The following is a 20,383-nucleotide window of genomic DNA, read 5'->3' as shown; positions in this document are numbered from 1 at the left end:
GTTCAGTGTTAATGGCCTGCCCAAGCAAAGATAACTCAGAACCCCTGGTACCGTATTTCCTCATGTATAAGGTGCTCCCATGTATAAGACACACCTTAATTTTGGAGCCCGGAATTTGAAGAAAAAAAAAAAAGGTATTACATAAAGTTATTGAACTCAAGTTTTATTCATCATAACATTCATACAACTCCTCATCACTGTCAAAACTCCCATCCATTAGCTTGTCCTCCTCTGTGTCTGATGACAACCCACTGTCTTCAACACTGAGCGCAAAAACAAGCGTGAAAAAGCAGGAAATGCAAGTAAAAAGGTCTATAACCACTGTATAAGGCGCTGTCAGTTTTTAGACCTCAAGTTTTTCGAAAAAAGTGCATCTTATACATGGCGGGAATGAGGTTTGTCTGCAACAGAAATGGTTTTATTCTTCCTCAAAGAAGTTTATAAATGGAGGGAGGGGGGGGAAAGAAACAGGTGTTCATTATTCACGATCAGTTTGGACATCCGTGATTTTTATTTTTAGAATGCACAATGATTAAAGTATAGGCTATCACCTATTGATTTTAAATAATTTTAGTAAACATTTAAAAACTTTATTATTCAACTACGGAACAGTGAAAAGAACTCTAGAGAGAAATACCTGGGCAGATATGAAAACCTGTTAAACTTATGCAGAGAATGAACTAGTTAATACCCTTGAAGGTCAGTTTTGTCTGACTTGTGTATACTTCTTCATTACACACACACACACACACACACACACACACACACACACACACACACACACAATTCAGCACTTGAAAACTACAGCCACGACTAGCTCAGCAATTTGAACAGGACTCAGCAGGAATGGCCTCTGCTTTGCTCCGCATGGTATTTGGTGGGGACGACTTGATTGGGGCTGGAACATCCGAGGTGGCCTCAGTCACAAGCCTGGCACGTTGGTGTGGCCTGTTGACTGGGGTGCCCCTGTTCAACACACGGTCTTTTCCTCCAGCCGAATAGCCCAGACTTCTTTTCCTGCTGGCTGGGCTTTCCTCCTGCAAAGGTAAAAGCTGCAAGTCTTCTTAAGAATCAGGCTTGTCTGCCTCCAAACTCATCATTTCTGCCTCGTGGCGCTGGTGGAAGCCAGCCACAGAGCCGGCTCAGATTCAAAGTCCTGGGGAATACATTTCTCCTCTTCATGGGACAAGGAGCATGGGCACGCACACACAGGCCTGGGGGAGATTTTGGTGTCATAAGATGATAGTGTTTTATGTTTAAAAAAATATGTTACTTAACATACAGTTGTCATTCCCTGCTGTGTTTCCCTTTCTTCCACAGATGCCCATATATTATTACCCGTCCGGTCAGTACCCTACCTCAACCACGCAGCAGTACCGGCCCGTGGCCTCCGTCCAGTACAGCGCTCAGAGGGGTCAGCAGATGACACAGGCAGTGCAGCAAGCAGGTACTTGGGATCCGTCTCCCGTTTTCGCCTCTAACCCGGTTCTTGCTGCACGTAAATCTCTCAGCTGTCCTCTCCGGATGAGTATCCAAGCGTGGCAATTTAAATCAGCTCATTTCCCTTACCCAGAGAAGATAATGGAGCGTTTGATTAACTCCGCGCAGAAAAAAGTGACAGGTACAAGAAGGTGAAGCCCCCATCACTCCAGCATCTCAGGTGTGCATGCTAAACGCAGTTCCCACGAACTCTTTTTGGATTCTCTTAGCTTATTTTGAAGCAGAGAGCCAGCCACACCTCTACCTTCCTCGTTCGTACCTTTCTTTCTTTCTTTCTTTTTTTTTTTTTTTTTCTCTCTCTCTCTTTTTCAACTTAGAATGCGTTCCTCGTTTCTAAGGCTTAGGGGATTAGATTGTTTCTATCCCATCCTAAAAAAGCCCTGTCTTAGAAGGGCCCACTGACATCGCAGGCCGTGTCCCAGCGGAACTCGGACTCCATGGCTCACCTGGTGGAGGGCCACCCGCATCCAGCCCGGAGCTCGGCAGCCACTGGGCAGTGGGAAGGGGGGCCGATGCACTGTACGAGAGTGAGTAGCAGGTCTCACAGTGAACCGGTCTCTTTCCCTACTGTGTCACACTCCTAATGGGATGCCGTCACCCAGAGAGCAGCAGCGACCCGGCAGGGCTGAGTGACTTGTGTTAAAGGGGGAGGTTTTCTGTTCTTCCTGCTGACTGCGCTGCAGGGAAAACTGCTAACTGTCGTGCCGAAGACCGCTGGACTGGGGACCCTGCCTTCCTTCCGTAAGTAGGTCCTGTTAGAGCACATGCTGCCCACGGAGGCTCCTCAAGGCCTGCTCCGCCGTCCGTTGTCCGCTTTCTGCACTGACCACGCGTACCTGGGTATATACTATCTGCCAATATGTGTGTGTAATAGAAACAGAAGATGTGCTGTTTTTCTAAGCTCTGTCAAAAGGCACAATCCTTGCTAACGATTGATACCAATAACAGTCCCCCAAAGAATGCTGGTGCTGGCACTGCTAGCATTTTGTCAGATTGGAGAAATAATTAAATGCCTCTGCATTTTGGATAGCTCTATGTTCTTTCAAGGTCACCTCGTGGCCATTTAAAGTCCGTGGGAGAGGACTGAGACAGTATTGAGACAAGACAAATTCTCGTTGGATGCTATGCATTTCTCTATTTGGGAAAGATTCTATTTTGACCTCTGACTCGACTTGACACCTTTTCAGTAAGAAGAACACAAAAAGGTTCCAAATGATTCGTTATTTTAAAAAAGAGTTTTTGGCAAGATTTCTCTGAAATATTGTTAGAAAGTGTTATCATCTCTATCATTTGGTGATAACTGCGCTGTCCCTTAGGTATCTAGTATAGCAATACGTTGTTCGCATTCTGTACTGTCTTACTTTCTTTTGCTAATGTTTATCAAAGAATTTATTTATGCATCATCTTCTAGCTGTTGATCCAAAGGCCATAGTGAAGTTTCCCTTTTGGTTCCCCAGTGCCTTTAGAAGGAGAAAGATGCATATATTATCTAATGACACAAATATTTTAAATTTAGTGCCATTGTGTGACAGTTTTTCTAAACAGATACTTCCGTCTGGTGTTAGAATATAGCTCGTGTATAGAAATGTGGTTTCGCGTGTTCTGGAAGCCCTACAGCTGTAAACCCTGGGTCTCCGTGAGGACTGGGAAGGTCGGGCGAAGGTGCTACCTGAGCAGCAGACTTAGAGGAGGAGGGAGCCTCGGGTGTCCACTCACTTCACCTGTGAGTGTCCCCACAGGGAGAATGCATGTGAACTCTCTTTACTTATTTTTTTTCCTTTTTTTTTTTTTATTACAGAGACAGAGAGAGAGTTAGAGAGAGGGATAGACAGGGACAGACAGACAGGAACAGAGAGAGATGAGAAGCATTAATCATCAGTTTTTTGTTGCAACACCTTAGTTCATTGATTGCTTTCTCATGTGCCTTGACCATGGGCCTTCAGCAGACGGAGTAACCCCTTGCTCGAGCCAGCAACCTTGGGTCCAAGCTGGTGAGCTTTTGCTCAAACCAGATGAGCCCATGCTCGAGCTGTGACCTTGGGGTCTTGAACCTGGGTCCTCCACGTCCCAGTCAGATGCTCTATCCACTGCACCACCGCCTGGTCAGGCTCTTTACTTATTTTTTAAAAGAGTGGGAGAATTTAGGGGTTCAGAAACCACCTTCCCAGCCCTGCTGGCTGGCTCAGTGGTAGAGTGTTGGCCCGGCATGTGGAAGTCCTGGGTTCGATTCCCGGCCAGGGCACACAGGAGAAGCACCCATCTGCTTCTCTACCCTTCCCCCTCTCCTTCCTCTCTCTCTCTTCCCCTCCTGCAACCAAGGCTCCATTGGAGCAAAGTTGGCCCTGGTGCTGAGGATGGCTCCATGGCCTCCACCTCAGGTGCTAGAATGGCTCAGGTTGCAATGGAGCAACGCCCCAGATGGGCAGAGCATCTCTCTCTGGTGGGCATGCCGGGTGGATCCTGGTTGGGTGCATGCAGGAGTCTGGCTCTCTGCCTCCCTGCTTCTCACTTCAGAAAAATACAAATATATATATATATATATATGAAGAAGAAATGATACCACCTTCCCCATTTCAGAGAGACCTGTCAACTACATTCTGCGGCAGCCTGGTGGCTTTGACTTGTCCCTTGCTCCCACCTCACCATGGAAATGCCACCCCCGAGGTGCAGTAATTATACCGCAATGAGAAGAATGCATTCTCAAGCAGTATCATGCTCGAAATAGAAGCAAGTGCTTCAGGTGTTAAGGAAGTACATGGTAGCTAGTGTTGTCCTGTGGGGGGTTGGGGAGATGAGAAAAAAAAGAGAGTACATGAACACTACTTTCACCAGAAGTGAAACATCAGTATATACACATGGACTGAGACTTTTGAACTCCTAGTTTTGGTCACCATCACAGGTGCTATCAGACCTAAAGTCCAAGGCAGTTTCACCACAGTGTTGAATTTACCGAATGTTGGGGAAGGCAGACTGTGTCCCCTGACCTCACTGAGAATCACCGCTGCTAATAAAACCCAGGTAACCCAGCTTATGCAATGCTTGTGATGATGCATGGATGCTCCTGGTCCTGTAGTTGAGTTTAGTGACATTATCAGACTTTCCAAAGGGACAAAGCAGTTATTTGGGGGAGCGACTCTTTGTGAATGGACTACCAATAGAGGAAAGAGCCTCTTTGGAAAACAATAAAAGCTTCATTTCCTGAAGGAGCTTAAGATAAATCTTTTTCTGTCTTAAAGTTGGCCTTGGACCAGTGTTGGAATGGCACAGCCCACAGCGCTGGCCTGTCTCACTCTTCCTCCTGTCTCCTGCAGTTTTGCATCCTGGGTCTAATCCTCTCCCATCTTCTCCTGGTACTGTTACCAGATTGTAGCATAGCAAACTCAGCCTTCATGGGATTAAGTATTAGATTGGGACAAGAGTATCTCACCTGAAGCCAAATGAGAGTTTAATCCCAATTTGCCTCCATTCTTGGAAGAATTGAAATTGCTGTGAGTTACTACATCTTTCGAAGACCTTAAAACTATACTGTATATACTGGAATTGGAGAAAGTGAATTGGATGTCCCGTAATTGGTAAATGGCACTTGAGTTACATTGAGGCCAAGAGAAGGACCCTAAGGTCCTCTTCTGGGTGATTTTGTACTCTTTACCCTACCAGTGGGTGACAAAGATGCTAAGCATGTGGCAAAAGAAGCCAGTGCTTATGGTGATTATAAGTAAAGGCCATTAATGTTAAGAAATGTTGGAGAAATCAAATGGTAGACTTACACATTGGTATTTGAATTTTGTGGCTACATAGGTAGGGGGAACCTTTAGTATAAAAACGTCTCTAAAAAGAAAAATTGTTTATTGTCAATTTGGCATTATCAGGTGCCCCCAACAGTGGGAGGTGGCAATTTTCTTTATGAGGCAATTGTTGATAACCCAGGACTCCATAGAAAGGCAGTTATGAGGTTAGAGCTATAAAAAAAAAATTATGTTTTTCAAGTCATCTGGCTTTGAAAGAATCGGACATAAGAGTGTTACTTAAGAACAGATTTTTCTCAGTGGTCAGCTGTCAGAATGAAGTGCTGAGGGACAAACCTTTCAGTCCTTAATGTTTAGGTTTATGTTAGTGGTCAATTATACCACTTTTAGTTAACACCTATGTGTTTTTGCTGTGGTTTTACCCTTGATTAAAAACATTTTTAAATCCACAAAGATGTTAGGAATAATTACATCCACCATGAGATCAGGATCTCTTACGGCTAGTCTCTATGCTAAGTGGTTACCAACATTGCAATGTTTTAAATGCCCACAACAGATACAAGGGAAATAGTAGTTATTATTATATTGTATTAGCACTCCTGTTCTTATAGGCAGGCAAACTGTTGCTCAGAGAGATGAACTAAGTTACTTTGGGTCCCAAGGTTGATGAAGTTGGGAGGAGCAGCACCCAGGTGTCAGTGGTTTTAAGCCTGAGCATTAATCACTTCGCTGTAGCAACATAAGCATGGTTGCTAGTTTTGTCTTCGTTGGCTGGCCTGAATGGTCATGTAGAGACTATCTGATCATGTTGGAACTAAGCATGGCCATGTTACAGAAGCAGATGACATTTAATTAACTGCCCAAATGCACAAGATGGCTTAATAGCTGAACACATCAGAAACCCTGGACTTTTGCTTTCTGACGCACCATGGGCTTCCATATTACTTCCCAGATATAGCAAATGGCTGAGAACAGCTGAGCTGAGATGTTTTCGCACAAATAACACATTAGTGCGGGGGGGGGGTTGGGGGAGGGGAAGAATTCCTCTTAGTGTCTCCAACTCCAAATTTCCTTTTCAGTTTGACCCAGAAGGAAGTATATGTCGTTTCATTCTTGGCTTTCCAAAATCTTAGACATATCCTAAAGCCACAAAAATGAGTTTGTAAAGTCGTATACGTGTTTATAAATAGATGTTTGAGGAATGAATAAATCATGGGTTGGTTTCAGAGTAGTACTGGCTTCATAAAATAAATTGGGAAGTGTTTCTTTCTCTTCTATTTTTTGAAAGAAATTGTATTAAATTAATGATTAAAAAAATTTTAAAACGTTTGATAGAATACTCAAGTGAAACCATCCGGGCCTGGAGAGTTGTAGGAGCATTATTGTTTACTTTTCATTTGAAGATAATTCCCAGAGTTATTAATTATGAATTCAATTAATTATGGTTATAGAACTACTCAGATGATTTATTTCATCTTTGCTGACTTTTGGCAGTTGGCGGTCATTGAAGAATTGCCCATTTCATCTACGTTGTTGGATTCACGAGTACAAAGTTGTTAGTAGTATTCCTTTCTTATCCTTTAGTGGGTGCAGGATATGTCATGATACCTTGGTTCATTCTTGATCCTGGTTTTAAAATTCATTTTATTTTTGTCAATCTAGCTAGATTTATCAATTTACTTGATCTTTTCAAAGAACTAGCTATTTGTTTCATTGGCTTTTTTCCTGTTGTTTAACGGTTTCAGTTTCATTGAGTCTGCATTTGCCTTTATTATTTTCTTCCTTCGGCTCACTTCAGGTTTATTTTGATTTTTTGTAGTTTCTTTGCAGAGAGTTAGGGTATAGACTTGAAACCCTTTCTCTTTTCTGTTGCAAGCATTTAATGCTATGATCTCCTTCTCAGCTCTGCTTTAGCTGTGGTGCACATAGTTCGATGTGCTCCATGTTCATTTTCATTTATTCAGATGTATTTTGAATGTTTTGAGATTTCCCTTTTGAACTATGGATTATTTAGAGATGCATTGTTGGATGCCAAAGTGTTTGGGGATCTTCCTGTTCCATTTCCATTATTGATTCTAGACTGATTCCATTCGAGTCAGAAAACATAATCTGCACGGTTTTAATTCTTACAAAGTTGTGAAGTTTGGAGTTTGGTTTCAAAGCCCAGGATAGTGCCTTATCTTGGTGAATGTTTCATGAGCATTTGGAAAACTGGGTATTCTGCCATTGTTGCGTGAAACATTCTGTACTTGTTCATTAAAACCTGATAGTTTATTTTGTTGTTCAGAATTTCTGTGCTTTTGCTGGTTTTCCATTTACTAGTTTTACCAATTGCTGAGAAGGGCATACCCATGACCGTAATACTTCCTAAAGTTCTTAAATGAATCTCAAGGCAAAGGTTGTCCCCAGGACCCTCAGAGACCCAGGATGGAGGAGAGACTTTGAAGTTATTCAGAGCATGTTCTTATTTGGTTCTCTTCCCAAAGAAATAAGAAATGTTTCATTCCCTAAAAAAATGTTAGAAGAAACATTCCATAGAAGTAGCCTAGAAGGTACCGGCCCTCCGACCATAGATAGCTGACGACATAGCATTCCTGTGAGTTGCTGCCTGCATCTCTTACTTGCCAGACTTTTAGTACTGCTGCTGAATGCCAGCAACATTACTTTAGTGTAAGGGAGAATTCTAATGTAGATAACTGTTTAACCAGACGATCCAACAGCTAGCTCTGCTTTCCTAGGAGACCCCGTATTCTTAAATATCGTGAAAATAGAAGATGAAGAGAAGATGTCTGCAGAGCTGAGCAGGAAGGGCGACAAGACCCAGAACCTGAGTGCATCATCGATCTGATTGACTTATAACCACAGGAAATCGTTAGGTGTGGATTCTGAAAACTGTGAGGATGCCTCTCGCCTCTGCTTTCCAGAATCCCTGATCCCACTCCCCACCAGCTAGCTGCTGAATGATTCATTTGGAGTAAAAGCCAATTTTGGAGAACATTTTTTCATGAAAATGTTTTACTTTTCAAATGACAGTGTAGAGGGAAATCATAAAAAGGAAATCTTAAAAAATGCCTCTTATTGCAAAATCTCCCACAGCTTTTGTGGGGCTCCTTTAAGCCTGTTGGCTTTACTTTTACTCTGTTCCTCTCTGGTCTTTGTGTTGAGGAGAGGATGCTCCAGGCTGCCTGGCAGTAGCGGAGTCGGAGTCTCTTGCAGGAGACAATGGCGAGCTCATAAGACGTTTTTGAGCTTTTTTTTTTTCCTTGCTCTCTTCACTATTATTCAACAGACACGTCGGTGGGGCTTTCTCTTACACTCTGCTTCACAGCTTTCATGAGATCTCAATAGGAGCCGTAGAATTGGGGTTGGATCACTCAGTTTTTGCGAAATGAGGAATCAGAAGAAGGCCAGCCTTCTTCTGCCCAACATGGAGCCTCTCGTCAGTATTTACGGACCAAGTTGTCAAATGCAGGTTTCAGAAGCTCGGCAGGCTCGCTCAGGTTGATAGAGATGGACTTGGGAGATTTAGCCCTTGATTGTGTGAGCTCAGTCCCATCTAATGCACACGGGTTGTAAGGAGAACACGGAAACAGGAGTGAAACTCTCCAGAAAACCTGGAGCTATCTTCTCACTCCCACCCGCCACACACCCTGCTTACAAGAGAAATGGGAGCTTCCTTGCCTCTCATAGTATCATCTTGCCCTGTCCTGGGAGAGAAGATGGAAATAAGCCTTCTAGAGGCTTTCTGGTGTTCGTTTCATCAGAGAGAAGGGTGATGGGGGCAGGTAAAGATTGTGATTAATTTAAAATATGTGTAAATAAAAGGCATACAGAAGTGTGGTGAGGGAGGAGGAAACCTGGTCAGAGGAGGAGGTAGATCCTGTGCATGTTTTTTTTTTGCGAACTGATGATAGACCAGCATAATCCAGGAATCCGTCTGAGACACTCTGACCTTCAGGATAGAAATCGCATTGGTTCAGACCTTCATTCTATCTATGCAGAAAAACAGTCCTATGTAGGGAATGCCTCGAGGAAGAATTATAGAGTTGGAGGGAGTCAGCCTGTCAGAAATACAGACTCTACAATAGGCCATTAGATTTTTCTGTTCCTCTCTGGAACAGAAATCCCAAATCCCTTTTATCTTGTTAGGTAGAGCAGTTCAACTCCTTCTAGAGCAGTGGTTCTCAACCTTTCTAATGCCGTGACCCTGCAATACAGTTCCTCATGTTGCGGTGACCCCAAACCAAAAAATAATTTTGGTGGCTACTTCATAACTGTAATTTTGCTACAGTTATGATTTGGAATGTAAATACCTGATATGCATTATGTATTTCCCGATAGCTTTAGGTGACCCCACCGGGGTCGCGACCCACAGCTTGAGAACCGCTGTTCTAGATTCTTCTACATGCAAGTCAACTGTTGATCTCTGAAGAGGCCTGGAAAAGCTTGTAAATGCCATGCCCCCCCCACACACATGGTGTGGTATTGGAGGGGGGGCTACTGTTGCCACGCCCCTCTCACTTTCCTGTGTGTGTATCCCAGCCAGGATCTTGTTCAAATGCACACTCTGCTGCAGTAATTCTGGGGTGAATCCCGAGAGTCTGCATTCCTAGATTGCTCACAGGTGAAGCTGGTGCTACTGGTCTACCATCTTGAGAGCGATGGGATAGTACCTTTTTTCAGCTTCAGCCATGGCTGGCCTGTATAGAAACCATTGCAGAGGGAAAGCACTACCCAAACTTACTCTTTTATTTGACATTATTGGTATTGTAGGCACAAATCTAATACTTCATAGTCCTCATATGTGGATCTTATGAATTATAGCTAGAAAGGATTTGAAATTAATGCAGTAATGTTTTAAAAATCCAAATTTTGAGTTATAAAATAAAACCAGCATGCTTCTACTACATAGAAAGTACTTCTAAGTGTTGGAAGAATGGATAATGTGGGTGCCCTTTTTTTTTTTGGTCACATGTATAGGGAATGTGTGCATGTGTGTGAAAGAGAAAATGTGTGAGGATTTCAAAGGCTAATTAGGAACCTCTCAGCTGTCCAATTCAAACATTATTTAGTGCAAAACTGTACTTTATTGTTGTGAAATCAAGTAGATAGCTTATCAAAGCAGCCCACATCAACAAATGAATAAACACATTTTTCAAAGTTCAGACACCCAAAAGAAATGTCACAGAACCTTTGGGCCACTTTCAGGGGTACAATAGGTTTGGGTTTTCATATGCTCAGCAATTTGGGGATTTCTGTAGATTTAAAGTAATAATGCTGCCATCAGAATGCATTTCAGAGGACTGGTTTTGAAGGTTCTATAGACTGCAGAGAATAACCTGGCCCAGAACCCTTTGTTCGTGGCAGGTCTTCCCTTTCTCATGAGCCTTCCTTTCTGAATGCACGATCAAGGGATGGACTTAGGGGGCATCTCGGGTGGAGGGTGTAATTAGCTGTGATGTGTGTGTGTCTGAAGTAGACCAAAGCCACAGGTCTGTTCCTGATCGGTCTGCATATCAGTTCAATAAATAAGAATATATTTAGCCTTTTTTTTCCCCCCTTTGAGGAATAATATTTTTGTTGTAATAGCATGTTGTTTATATTAGCAACTAACTCCTAGTAAGAAAGAAGTGGATTGCCTCTTTAATGTTCTGAAACACATTTGGGATGGGGCAAAATGTACCTTAATGGTGTCTATAAATTTGTTTAACAGGAGCGGTTGAGTCAAGTTGATGGTGAATTCTGTATTTATAGCTTGACTTATTAAGCAGTCAGTTTCAGTGTTATTGAGAGGGATTTTATCTTAAGGAATCTTTTTTATTGTTCTGATGGTAGTCTGCACCTTGACTCTTACTCCTTTGGGTTGGCTGGAGATGGGGAGAAGGAACATCACAGCTAATGAACTCCAAATGCTCATGTGACCAGTAAGATATAGTAATTTATAGACAGTGGGGTTTTCTCCTTTTATCTTAAATTGCCATTCCTAAATTTCATGATTTTAATAAAGACTTATTTGTGGACTTACTTTACATATAATTTTCCTACATTTTAATATTCCAAAGCCCATATATATATTATATATATATATGTATGTATGTATATATATTATATATATTATATATATATATTTAAGTTGAGAAAAAAATGTATGACCAATAACTACTCAGGGAAGCAATGCAAAAAATTGTTCCACTTGACAGCTCTGAGGAAGCAGCTTCTACTCTGGTTGTCTGAATTACCATGTCACTAAAAGCAGAGGGGTAAATTAGCTAAGAGTTACATGAGGATTTAATTGTCTCATTGCTGTTAACATCAGTGGAAGTCACATGGATAAGTCCTTGTGGAATGTGCTGTTCTGAAAATATTACTCTAGAAAAGGTTTCTATGGAAATGTTCGTGAGTTTATTTCATTAATTGGTCTAATGATTCCATTTATAGAAATGGGAATGAAAAGTATTAAGCTGAAAGTATGGGAAAAGTTAACATTATATTAGGAACAATAATAGGAATCATGCTGATTTTAGGCCTGAATAATCATACTGGTTCCCAAACCAATATAGATGGTAAGGTTCCTTCTGTCCCCTAGGAAGTGATAGGAAAAGGGACTTATCCACCACATTTACATCGGTTGCTTTAGCACTTTGCATTTGATGTAACTTTTGGTGTTTACATTTTCATTTGTTATATAGTTAAGCCCGACTGGTATAGTTAGGATTTCTGCTTTTCCATTACCACAGGCATAAGACAGATCATGGCACTATCTGTTTACCTTGTATTATGCAACAGGAAGTGGAAAACAGTAGCTTAAACAAACAAAACAGAGATTAGAGAGTGTGGAAACAAAGGTGGCAAGATACACGTAACAATTCTCTGTTTTGAAAACTCTAACATTTCTGTTTTCCTAAAAAGGAATCTGAATTACTTAGAAAAATATAAAGAACCCAAACAACTTATTCCAGGAGGTCCGGTGGACCTGATGATTTAACAGAACTAAATTAAGAAAAGTTAAGACTTTTTGTTTTCTCCATTTCTTCTCTTTTATTTCATATTAATTTGTTTTCAATAATTTCTGCTGTCAGTTGTCACCTAGGCCTATGAATAATCCCATTTTTCAGTCTCATTTTTCTTTGGAAGCACCTTTTTTTTTTTCTTTTTTGTATTTCTCTGAAGTTGGAAACAGGGAGGCAGTCAGACAGACTCCCGCATGCGCCCAACCGGGATCCACCCGGCATGCCCCCCAGGGGGCAATGCTCTGCCCACCACAGGGCGATGCTCTGCCCATCTTGGGGCATCGTTCTGCTGCAACCAGAGCCATTCTAGTGCCTGAGGCAGAAGCCACAGAGCCATCCTCAGCGCCTGGGCAAACGCTGCTCCAATGGAGCCTTGGCTGCGGGAGGCGAAGAGAGAGACAGAGAGGAAGGAAAGGGGGAGGGGTGGAGAAGCAGATGGGCGCTTCTCCTGTGTGCCCTGGCTCGGAATCGAACCTGGAACTCCTGCATGCCAGGGCGACGCTCTACCACTGAGCCAACCAGCCAGGGCCAGCACCTTTTTTTTATTATTTATTTCTCATGCCCTCCATTCCCACCCCCATCCTCCAATCTGTTTTGTTATTTTCTTTTCTATCTTTAATTTTTGACTCTACACAAGTTCTCTAAACCTCATTATTATTCTTTTCTTTTCTCCTTATATTCAATAGGCTTTTTGCTTTGAACTCTGGGTACTTTTCATGTCATGTACTAGTTGTCTGCATTTTTCCTTTATTTTATCAATCTGATTTCTTTCCATTCAACACACTCCTCCGCGTTATGAGACGGGACACTTCATTCTTCACATTCACAATCTAACATTCAAAGAGACATTCACAATCTAACATTCAAATGTTGCAGAGAATGTGCTGGTGTCCCCCCACCGTCTAGACCAGGCGTCCCCAAACTATGGACCCGCAGGCCACATGCAGCCCCCTGAGGCCATTTATCCGGCCCCCGCTGCACTTCCAGAAGGGGCACCTCTTTCATTGGTGGTCAGTGAGAGGAGCACTGTATGTGGCGGCCCTCCAACGGTCTGAGGGACAGTGAACTGGCCCCTTGTGTAAAAAGTTTGGGGACCCCTGGCAGAGCGCAGAGTGCTACACTAGCTCTTGCTCACTGTGCTCTCCTGAGAGCCAGCATCCAGTTAGCTCTCGGGGTTTGTGACTTCGCTTCGAGATTTGTGGGGATAAAAAAGTGAGGGGCATCCGGAATAATGTTACCTTTATCTTGCTCCTCAAGTTCAAAGATGCAGTGATATCCACAGGAAAATGGTTAGGCTTTTGGATGGTGTTTAAATTTGTCCTTTCCAAGGGGTTCACCGTTGCCTAAAAATGTCAGTGTTCCAGCTCTGAAGGGAAAGCAGTTTCTGAATCAGTCCATGGCAAGGCCACCGCTGCTGAAGGGAGTAGCCCGGAAAACGGCTGCTCTTTAAAATCCTTTCTCCTTCCCACTGTCTTCAAAGATGGCTTCTTTCCGGGGGACATACAACTGTATATTCAGCCACCCCTCCACCCTAGCTCGACCTTTCCCCAGACCCTCAGCATAAGAACAAAATTTTAATCAGCCCCTCCAGCTCTCAAATGCCACGGCCCTCTGTCCACGTGAGTGGCACATGAACACAAGAGCTCTGGAGCCAGCCGACAAGGACGCTGACCCGGCAAGCCTGCAGGATTTTGTATGCTGAGTAGAGTTAGTGTAATTCCTTTAACGCTGACTTACAGGCCCCCTAAGGCTGATGGGGGTCGTAGGTGGGGTCACTCAGTGATCCAGTCGTTACGATACGATTCCATGCCAGAGGCCTTTTGCACGTGTGTTCATTGGAAGAGCATGTTAGCAATGTGCAGAAGCTGTCACATTTATATGCTCTTGTCCAAATCCCTGAAGCTGGGCCAGCCCTCCCCTGTGACATCACCCAGGTGCCCTTCAGCTTGTCACGGGTCCTCCCTGGCAGCGGTGAAGATGTCCGTGCCTTCAAGGCCTCCCACCAACCCTAACTGCCTGCTAACATCTTCTCCCTGATTCCCGCCCCATTTACTTGAAGGTGCCGAGAGACTCATTAAAATGGCATTTTTAACATTCTCTCGGATGCTCTTCCCCTGTATTTTGTGCTTTTATTTTTTGCAGTAGGTCCAGCACCACTGCACTTTGTATGAGCCATTGTGGGTTCAGTTTCAAGAATAAAAAAAAAAAAGTGGTAGAAAGAGGGGCCAGAATGCCCACCCTCCCAGAAAGAGGCAGGCTGCTCTAATGGAGCACACACACCCAGGTACTGTAAGAGTATGCAGTCGAATCTTTCAAGCTCAGCTCCACGTGGGTTTGCATGCATTTTTTTTTTCTCGAGGAAAACAATTTATAAACCAGTATCACCCTAATTGCTCCTCTGTGCAAGGACGGTGTTAACCAGAGCAGGGGTCTCCAAACTTTTTATACAGGGGGCCAGTTCACTGTCCCTCAGACCGTTGGGGGGCCGCCACATACAGTGCTCCTCTCACTGACCACCAGTGAAAGAGGTGCCCCTTTACGGAAGTGCGGCGGGAGCTGTATAAATGGTTTCAGGTGGCCACATGCGGCCCATGGGCCGTAGTTTGGGGATGTCTGGTGTATGGTGTTACATTACAGAGGTCAGGGGGCTCCAGGTGCTCTGTAGTGGATCTTGAGGGAGACCTTGATTTTCCCAATTGAGACCAACTAGATCTATCTGGTGAGAAAGGCTCAGCTTTTACAGGGAAGGTAAGTCAAAGAGAACAACCCCAAAACAAAAAATAAATAAATCGGAGATAATAGCCCCTTGCCATAGCAAAAATTCTGGCATCAATTAGGAGAAAGAGAAGACAGTCCTAATGTGAATTTTTGTTGTTTTATTTAGTGAATGTAACTTTTTATAAACTGTGAAAACAACATAGTACTTACAGTATTTTTTTTAAGAAAAGGCACAAAGACTCCCCGCTCCCCTAACAGTGAATTTTATTTTTGCCTTTCTTTTTTTCTGCCTTTGGGCCGGCCCATGTCTATGCGTGTTTCAGACACACACCTCTACTGAAATCATAGACCTTGGAACTTTCCTACTAATGCAGCCACTTTATTCAAAAATTCTCACTGTCTTATACTTGCATGTAAACTGGTCCCTCCAACCTCTGTGCGACGTTCTTTTTTTTAAGAAGTGAAAATGGTGCTTGCAGATGTACCGTTTGTACTTGCATGTTTACGTAAAAATTTCAAACCGGTCTACAAAACTACTAGAACTAATTAAGTGAATTTAACAGTGTTGCAGAGTAGAACATGCAGGAATTACTTGTATTTTTATATACCAACAGCAAACAAATGGAAATTTTTAAATGTCAATTTGCAATCGTATGTGACACAATTTTAATAGCAATCATTCATCTCCCCACTCCCAATCCCAACCTCGTCAGTCCAGGGAGGCCTAGGGCATTGCCTTCGTCATGTGGGACCGCTCCAGGTGGCCCCCGGTCCCCTCCAGTGCCTTGGAGAGCCACGGCAGTTACAACATGAGCCGTTTCTCAGTGTGGCCCTTGAGTTCCTGGTCCCTCTAAAAAGGAAGCCCAAACTGTGGGGGAACTGAGGCGTTCAGATCTCTCATTTATCTCCTCTAACATCCAGGCTCAACAAATATTTCACAGTAAACTGTCTTCATTGGGTCCTGCTGCCGCTTTCCCCAAATGGGAACTGCTCCGCCAGAATTTCAGGGTGTTTTTCCACCTTCTGTCAAGCACTTTCCGTCTCTTTAATTTTCCCATCGTTAAAAATGACAGAATTCACGGAGCTCGCCCTCTTTGAGTCGTGGAGTCTACCTCCAGTACCTCTGTGAATACACCACACAAAGGAGATGGTTTCCTTGGCAACAGGCATGTTGAAAAGAAATTCCCAGGGAAACATTTGCTCCCTACTTCCTTCCCTAGCGCCCCTCGCACTGCTGATTGCCAGGCGTGGAAACCTCGCTTGAGACAAGAGCCCGTGCCCTTGATGGGCTTAACCTTCGACGGCAGGAGCCCGCTACCAACCACTGGCTCTGTGTTCCCGTTAATGAGAACAGTTCAGCTATGAAATGGGCATGTTCTCGTTATTGCCTTGAGCTGGTCTTTTCTAGACAGTTACACAGGGAGGGAAACTGGGCTCTAAGAAGTCCCGGTGTGCACGTGTGTATGTCTGTGTGTGACTGTCCAGATGAACTGAATTTAAATGGCGGGCAGCACTTATTTTTATTGTACATTTACTTTGGGTTTCTGAAACTTGCATGAAAGGTAGTTTTTAAACTCTGGCAGGACGTGAGAGGTCTTGTGGGATGACTGCTGTGAAAATTAATGCATTAGTTCGGCAGAACTTGTGACACGCTGATTAAGTAAGCTTCTAAATAAGTCCCTATGAGCTCCAAACTTAAAAATAGACGTGTGAATTTATAGTTAGGTGAGTCTATGAGGTCTAATTTCAGGGATGCCATTCAGTAGGTCTGAGGATCAGCTGATGTGATCTTAAGTCCTGAGCTCTCACTGTGCCCCAGGAAATCAGTACACCCATATTAGCAGGATCCAAAGCTCCGTCTCTTCCCAATCCACTTTATCCCTCTTCCCAGTATTGGTCCCTTCCTCGGGACAAGGACAGAGAATATGCACATGCAGTTGTTGATTTCTACATTGTTCCGTTGAGCTTGTCAGTTACTGCCGGATCTTAAGTGAATGTAGGCGTCCTCGTCTTTTTCCTGGTCACTGAGCCAGCTGTGCCCTTTAGAACGTGAGGAATTTAAGAGTTTGTCAATAGATTCATCTCTTATTCAGGAATAGATCTTTACAACAGGTAGGAAAGGTGAGAGAATTAGGAGCTGCCCTTATTATGGTGGCGGTGGCGGAAGCCACTGAAATTTATTCCCTGGCATCCTCACCGGTCTAGAGGTCCGACATCCAAACCAAGTTGTCGGCGGCGACAAGTTTGGTTTCTCTCGAGTCCTCTCTCCTTGGTGTACAGCAGCCGGTCTGTTCCCTTTAAATGGAAGAAAAGGAGAAAGATCATCAATGCAGAAAGCCAGTGGGCTTTGCCAGAGTGTTCTCATAATGTCGTCGACAAACCCTGGCTGTCGAGATTGCTTTACTGCCAAATAGAAGCAACCAGAACAGAAACCGCAAATCTTCCCACTCTGTTTCCCCCCATTCCGAGCCACGCAGCACTGCAGGAGGTACACGAGTCGCTCAGGGGCGAGGCAGGATGGGTAGGGCTGGGCAAAAGTAGGTTTGCAGTTATGAGCACGCAAAACACAGTTTATTCTTGTATTATTATATGTTAATCACTGTATTACTTCCCGTACGAACAACTGTAAGCGACCTTTTGCCCACCCCTGTATGACACATCACACTGTACCTGCGCGAGGGTTTAAATAATGGAGATTAAAAGCCTAAAAAAGGACATGCCTGGCTTTCACGCAAGAGTCTGTGGAAAACAGAGGAAAAAGACAACCAAGAGCTTTCTTTTCCTTTTCCTTTGTCCCCCATTTGTTGTTGTGTTTGTTGTTGGTCTGTGGTGACAGTGACTGGCTATAAATTATGTGACTCGGTAAAGCCAGCTCTCAGCATCCAGGGAGCTTCCTGCCTGCTCCATCTCTCACACTGGTGGCCCACAGGGTCTGTGGTGTCGTCCCGAAGACAGGCTACTTGAATTCTGTGCATTTGCCTGCTGGTGGGGACAGCCAGCGCTTCTCCAGCAACTACTGCCATCTGGCTCTTCCTGCTGGATGTGTAGCGGAAGCCTCCGTTGGTGTTGGAGGATGGGGGAGTCTCCAGGGAAACCAGGCATCTGGGAGATCCCCATGGATGGCTTTATTTGGGGAGCTAACAGGCATGGAAGTAGAAAAATAAATCTGCTGGGAGTTCTATGTCTTCTGTCCTTCCAGGAACTCAAGGTGAACCTCCTTTATTTGTTAGAACTGTATTACACACCTAGACGAACTTGGAGGCATTGTGAGAGTGAATTGAAAACTTTTAAAGAGTCTCAAGTGCAACGCCCACATCACGGAACGGTGCGTATTAGACTCTTCCTTCGGAAAGGTGGCGATGTGATAAAAATTAGCCATGGGAACAGCGCACTTTCATGATGCCTAAATTATTATTTCTTGAGAGATGTCACACCTTCATTAGGATGGGGAGGAGAGCTTATTTAAAAAAAAATGCAGCTATCTAGATTTTTCTTGAATTGCTGACGGCTAGCCACCACCTCTTTCTAAAGATTACGCATTTTGTGTGGGGAGGATGCATCATTTCTCCAGTCTCTTTAAAAAACTTTAATAAAGAAAAAAAAAGTGTAACTGATTCTAATACTCAGGCAGATCAGCTTTTCCAAAATGCATTTTCGAGCAATTAATCTGCCCTTAGCATTTAAGAACTCTGGCCTAAAGCTGATCTACTTTGAGAGTCCTTCTGATTCTGATTGAAATGCGGGCAGAGCACCATCAGGTTCAAATTGGGTGCAAATGTCCTTTCACATTTTCAAAGGTGCCTAGGTTGTCAGGAATACCGTCTGATACAGCAAATGTTTGCTACCTCTATATTTAGATATGCGTTCAGGGATGATTAAGATTACTAGGTTGCCGAGTGGTTAGATGCAGGCAAGCAAGGTACATGAAAAAAGTGACATCTGGCCAGCATTTTTGATTATCTGTAAGATAGAGCGATGTACAAACTATTCATGTGACCTCTGTACCTTCCCGCCCTTTCTCTCTCCAGTAAAATGGCTCACAGGAAGGCAGGGTCTTTCTATTGGCAAATAGCCTTCCTACACCACCACCCTCTACCTCCGCTCTGTGCCTTGATGCCATGGAGGTGTCCCATAGAAGCTGTCAGCAAAGCCAGGGGTCTGCTCTGTTTCTAAAGAGCATGTCTTAATATGCTCAGGGGGAAAAATAATGTGCGGCATTAAGAACAAATGCAACTCTTTATTATTATAAAATGATGGAAAATGGAAGCTAACTTATGGTAGTGATGTCCACAATACCTTCTCAGGGTGACGCGGTCCGGGAAGCGCAGTACTTGGGGGTGGGGGCAGGGGGCTAGAAAGATGCGCGTTATAGCCACCAGTGACCAGTGCCCTGAGCACATTGTTCGGGGCATAGCATGAGTGCTGTCTCTATACAGGTTTAATTTCCTAGTGAAAACAATGCTGATTTTGCAGCCAGACATTTATTAATTCAGAAGGTGTTTATTGAGCCCCTACTAAGACCAGGCAGAAATCCAGTGATGTCTGCAGACGCAGACCTCGTATCGTCTCTCACTGAAGCCACTGGCACCACCTGTCCCTGAATCCGTTCAAATCTATTGTGATTATGTAACATATTTAAATAAGAAGCTTTTTTGAAACACAGAGCACTCAACACCAAAGGCAAAAACTTGATAACTGCATACACACATGCACGCGCACACACACACAGTCACCGGCACACATATATGCATATGGAATATATATATTATTCTTGCACTTTAAATTTTTTTACAAAAGTCAGTTTTGTCATTTCTTCAAATATTTATACCCTAAAATTGCAGAGATATTCTGTCATGGAAAATACTTGTTTGATGTCGGTAAAGAGGTAGACTGTACCTTGAACTCTGTAATAATGATATTGGTCATGTTGCTAGGGGCGTGCTGATATTATTTCTCAGATTTTACTTAAGTGCTGTTCTGTGTAAAATCAGTAACATTATTGGCAACTGGCATTGCACATGTATGTACACAGGTATGATACTGTTCAGGTTATTAGTATATCCGACTTCAGTCTGAAACTTTCAGGTCCTCATATATTTTTGTTATTTTCTTTTTTTTTTTTTTTTTTCTGAAGTGAGAAGTGGAGGGGAGGCAGACAGACAGACTCCCGTATGTGCCCAACTGGGATCCACCCACATGTCCACTAAAGGGTGATGCTCAGCCCATGTGGGCCGTTGCTCCACTGCAACCAGAGCCATTCTAGCACCTGAGGCAGAGGCCATGGAGCCATCCTCAATGCCCGGGACAACTTTGCTTCAATAGAGCCTTGGCTGTGGGAGGGGAAGAGAGAGACAGAGAGAAAGGAGAAGGGGAAGGGTGGAGAAGCAGATGGGTGCTTCTCCTGTGTGC

The 20,383-nt window shown here is 43.6% G+C and overlaps 1 protein-coding gene across 1 annotated transcript in view; it reads left to right on the top strand.

The window, feature by feature from the left end:
• The window catches only part of ARPP21 (cAMP regulated phosphoprotein 21), a 138,234-nt gene that overhangs the window by 82,796 nt on the left and 35,055 nt on the right, over nt 1-20,383 (top strand). Inside the window, 1 exon segment of the mRNA XM_066244858.1 lies at nt 1,321-1,447. Coding sequence (XP_066100955.1) covers nt 1,321-1,447 — 127 coding nt within the window.

Source organism: Saccopteryx bilineata, chromosome 10, assembly GCF_036850765.1.
Source record: "Saccopteryx bilineata isolate mSacBil1 chromosome 10, mSacBil1_pri_phased_curated, whole genome shotgun sequence".
NCBI lineage: Eukaryota > Metazoa > Chordata > Mammalia > Chiroptera > Emballonuridae > Saccopteryx > Saccopteryx bilineata.
The sequence above is the reverse complement of the archived record's forward strand: the minus strand, read 5'-3'. Positions and strand labels throughout refer to the sequence as shown.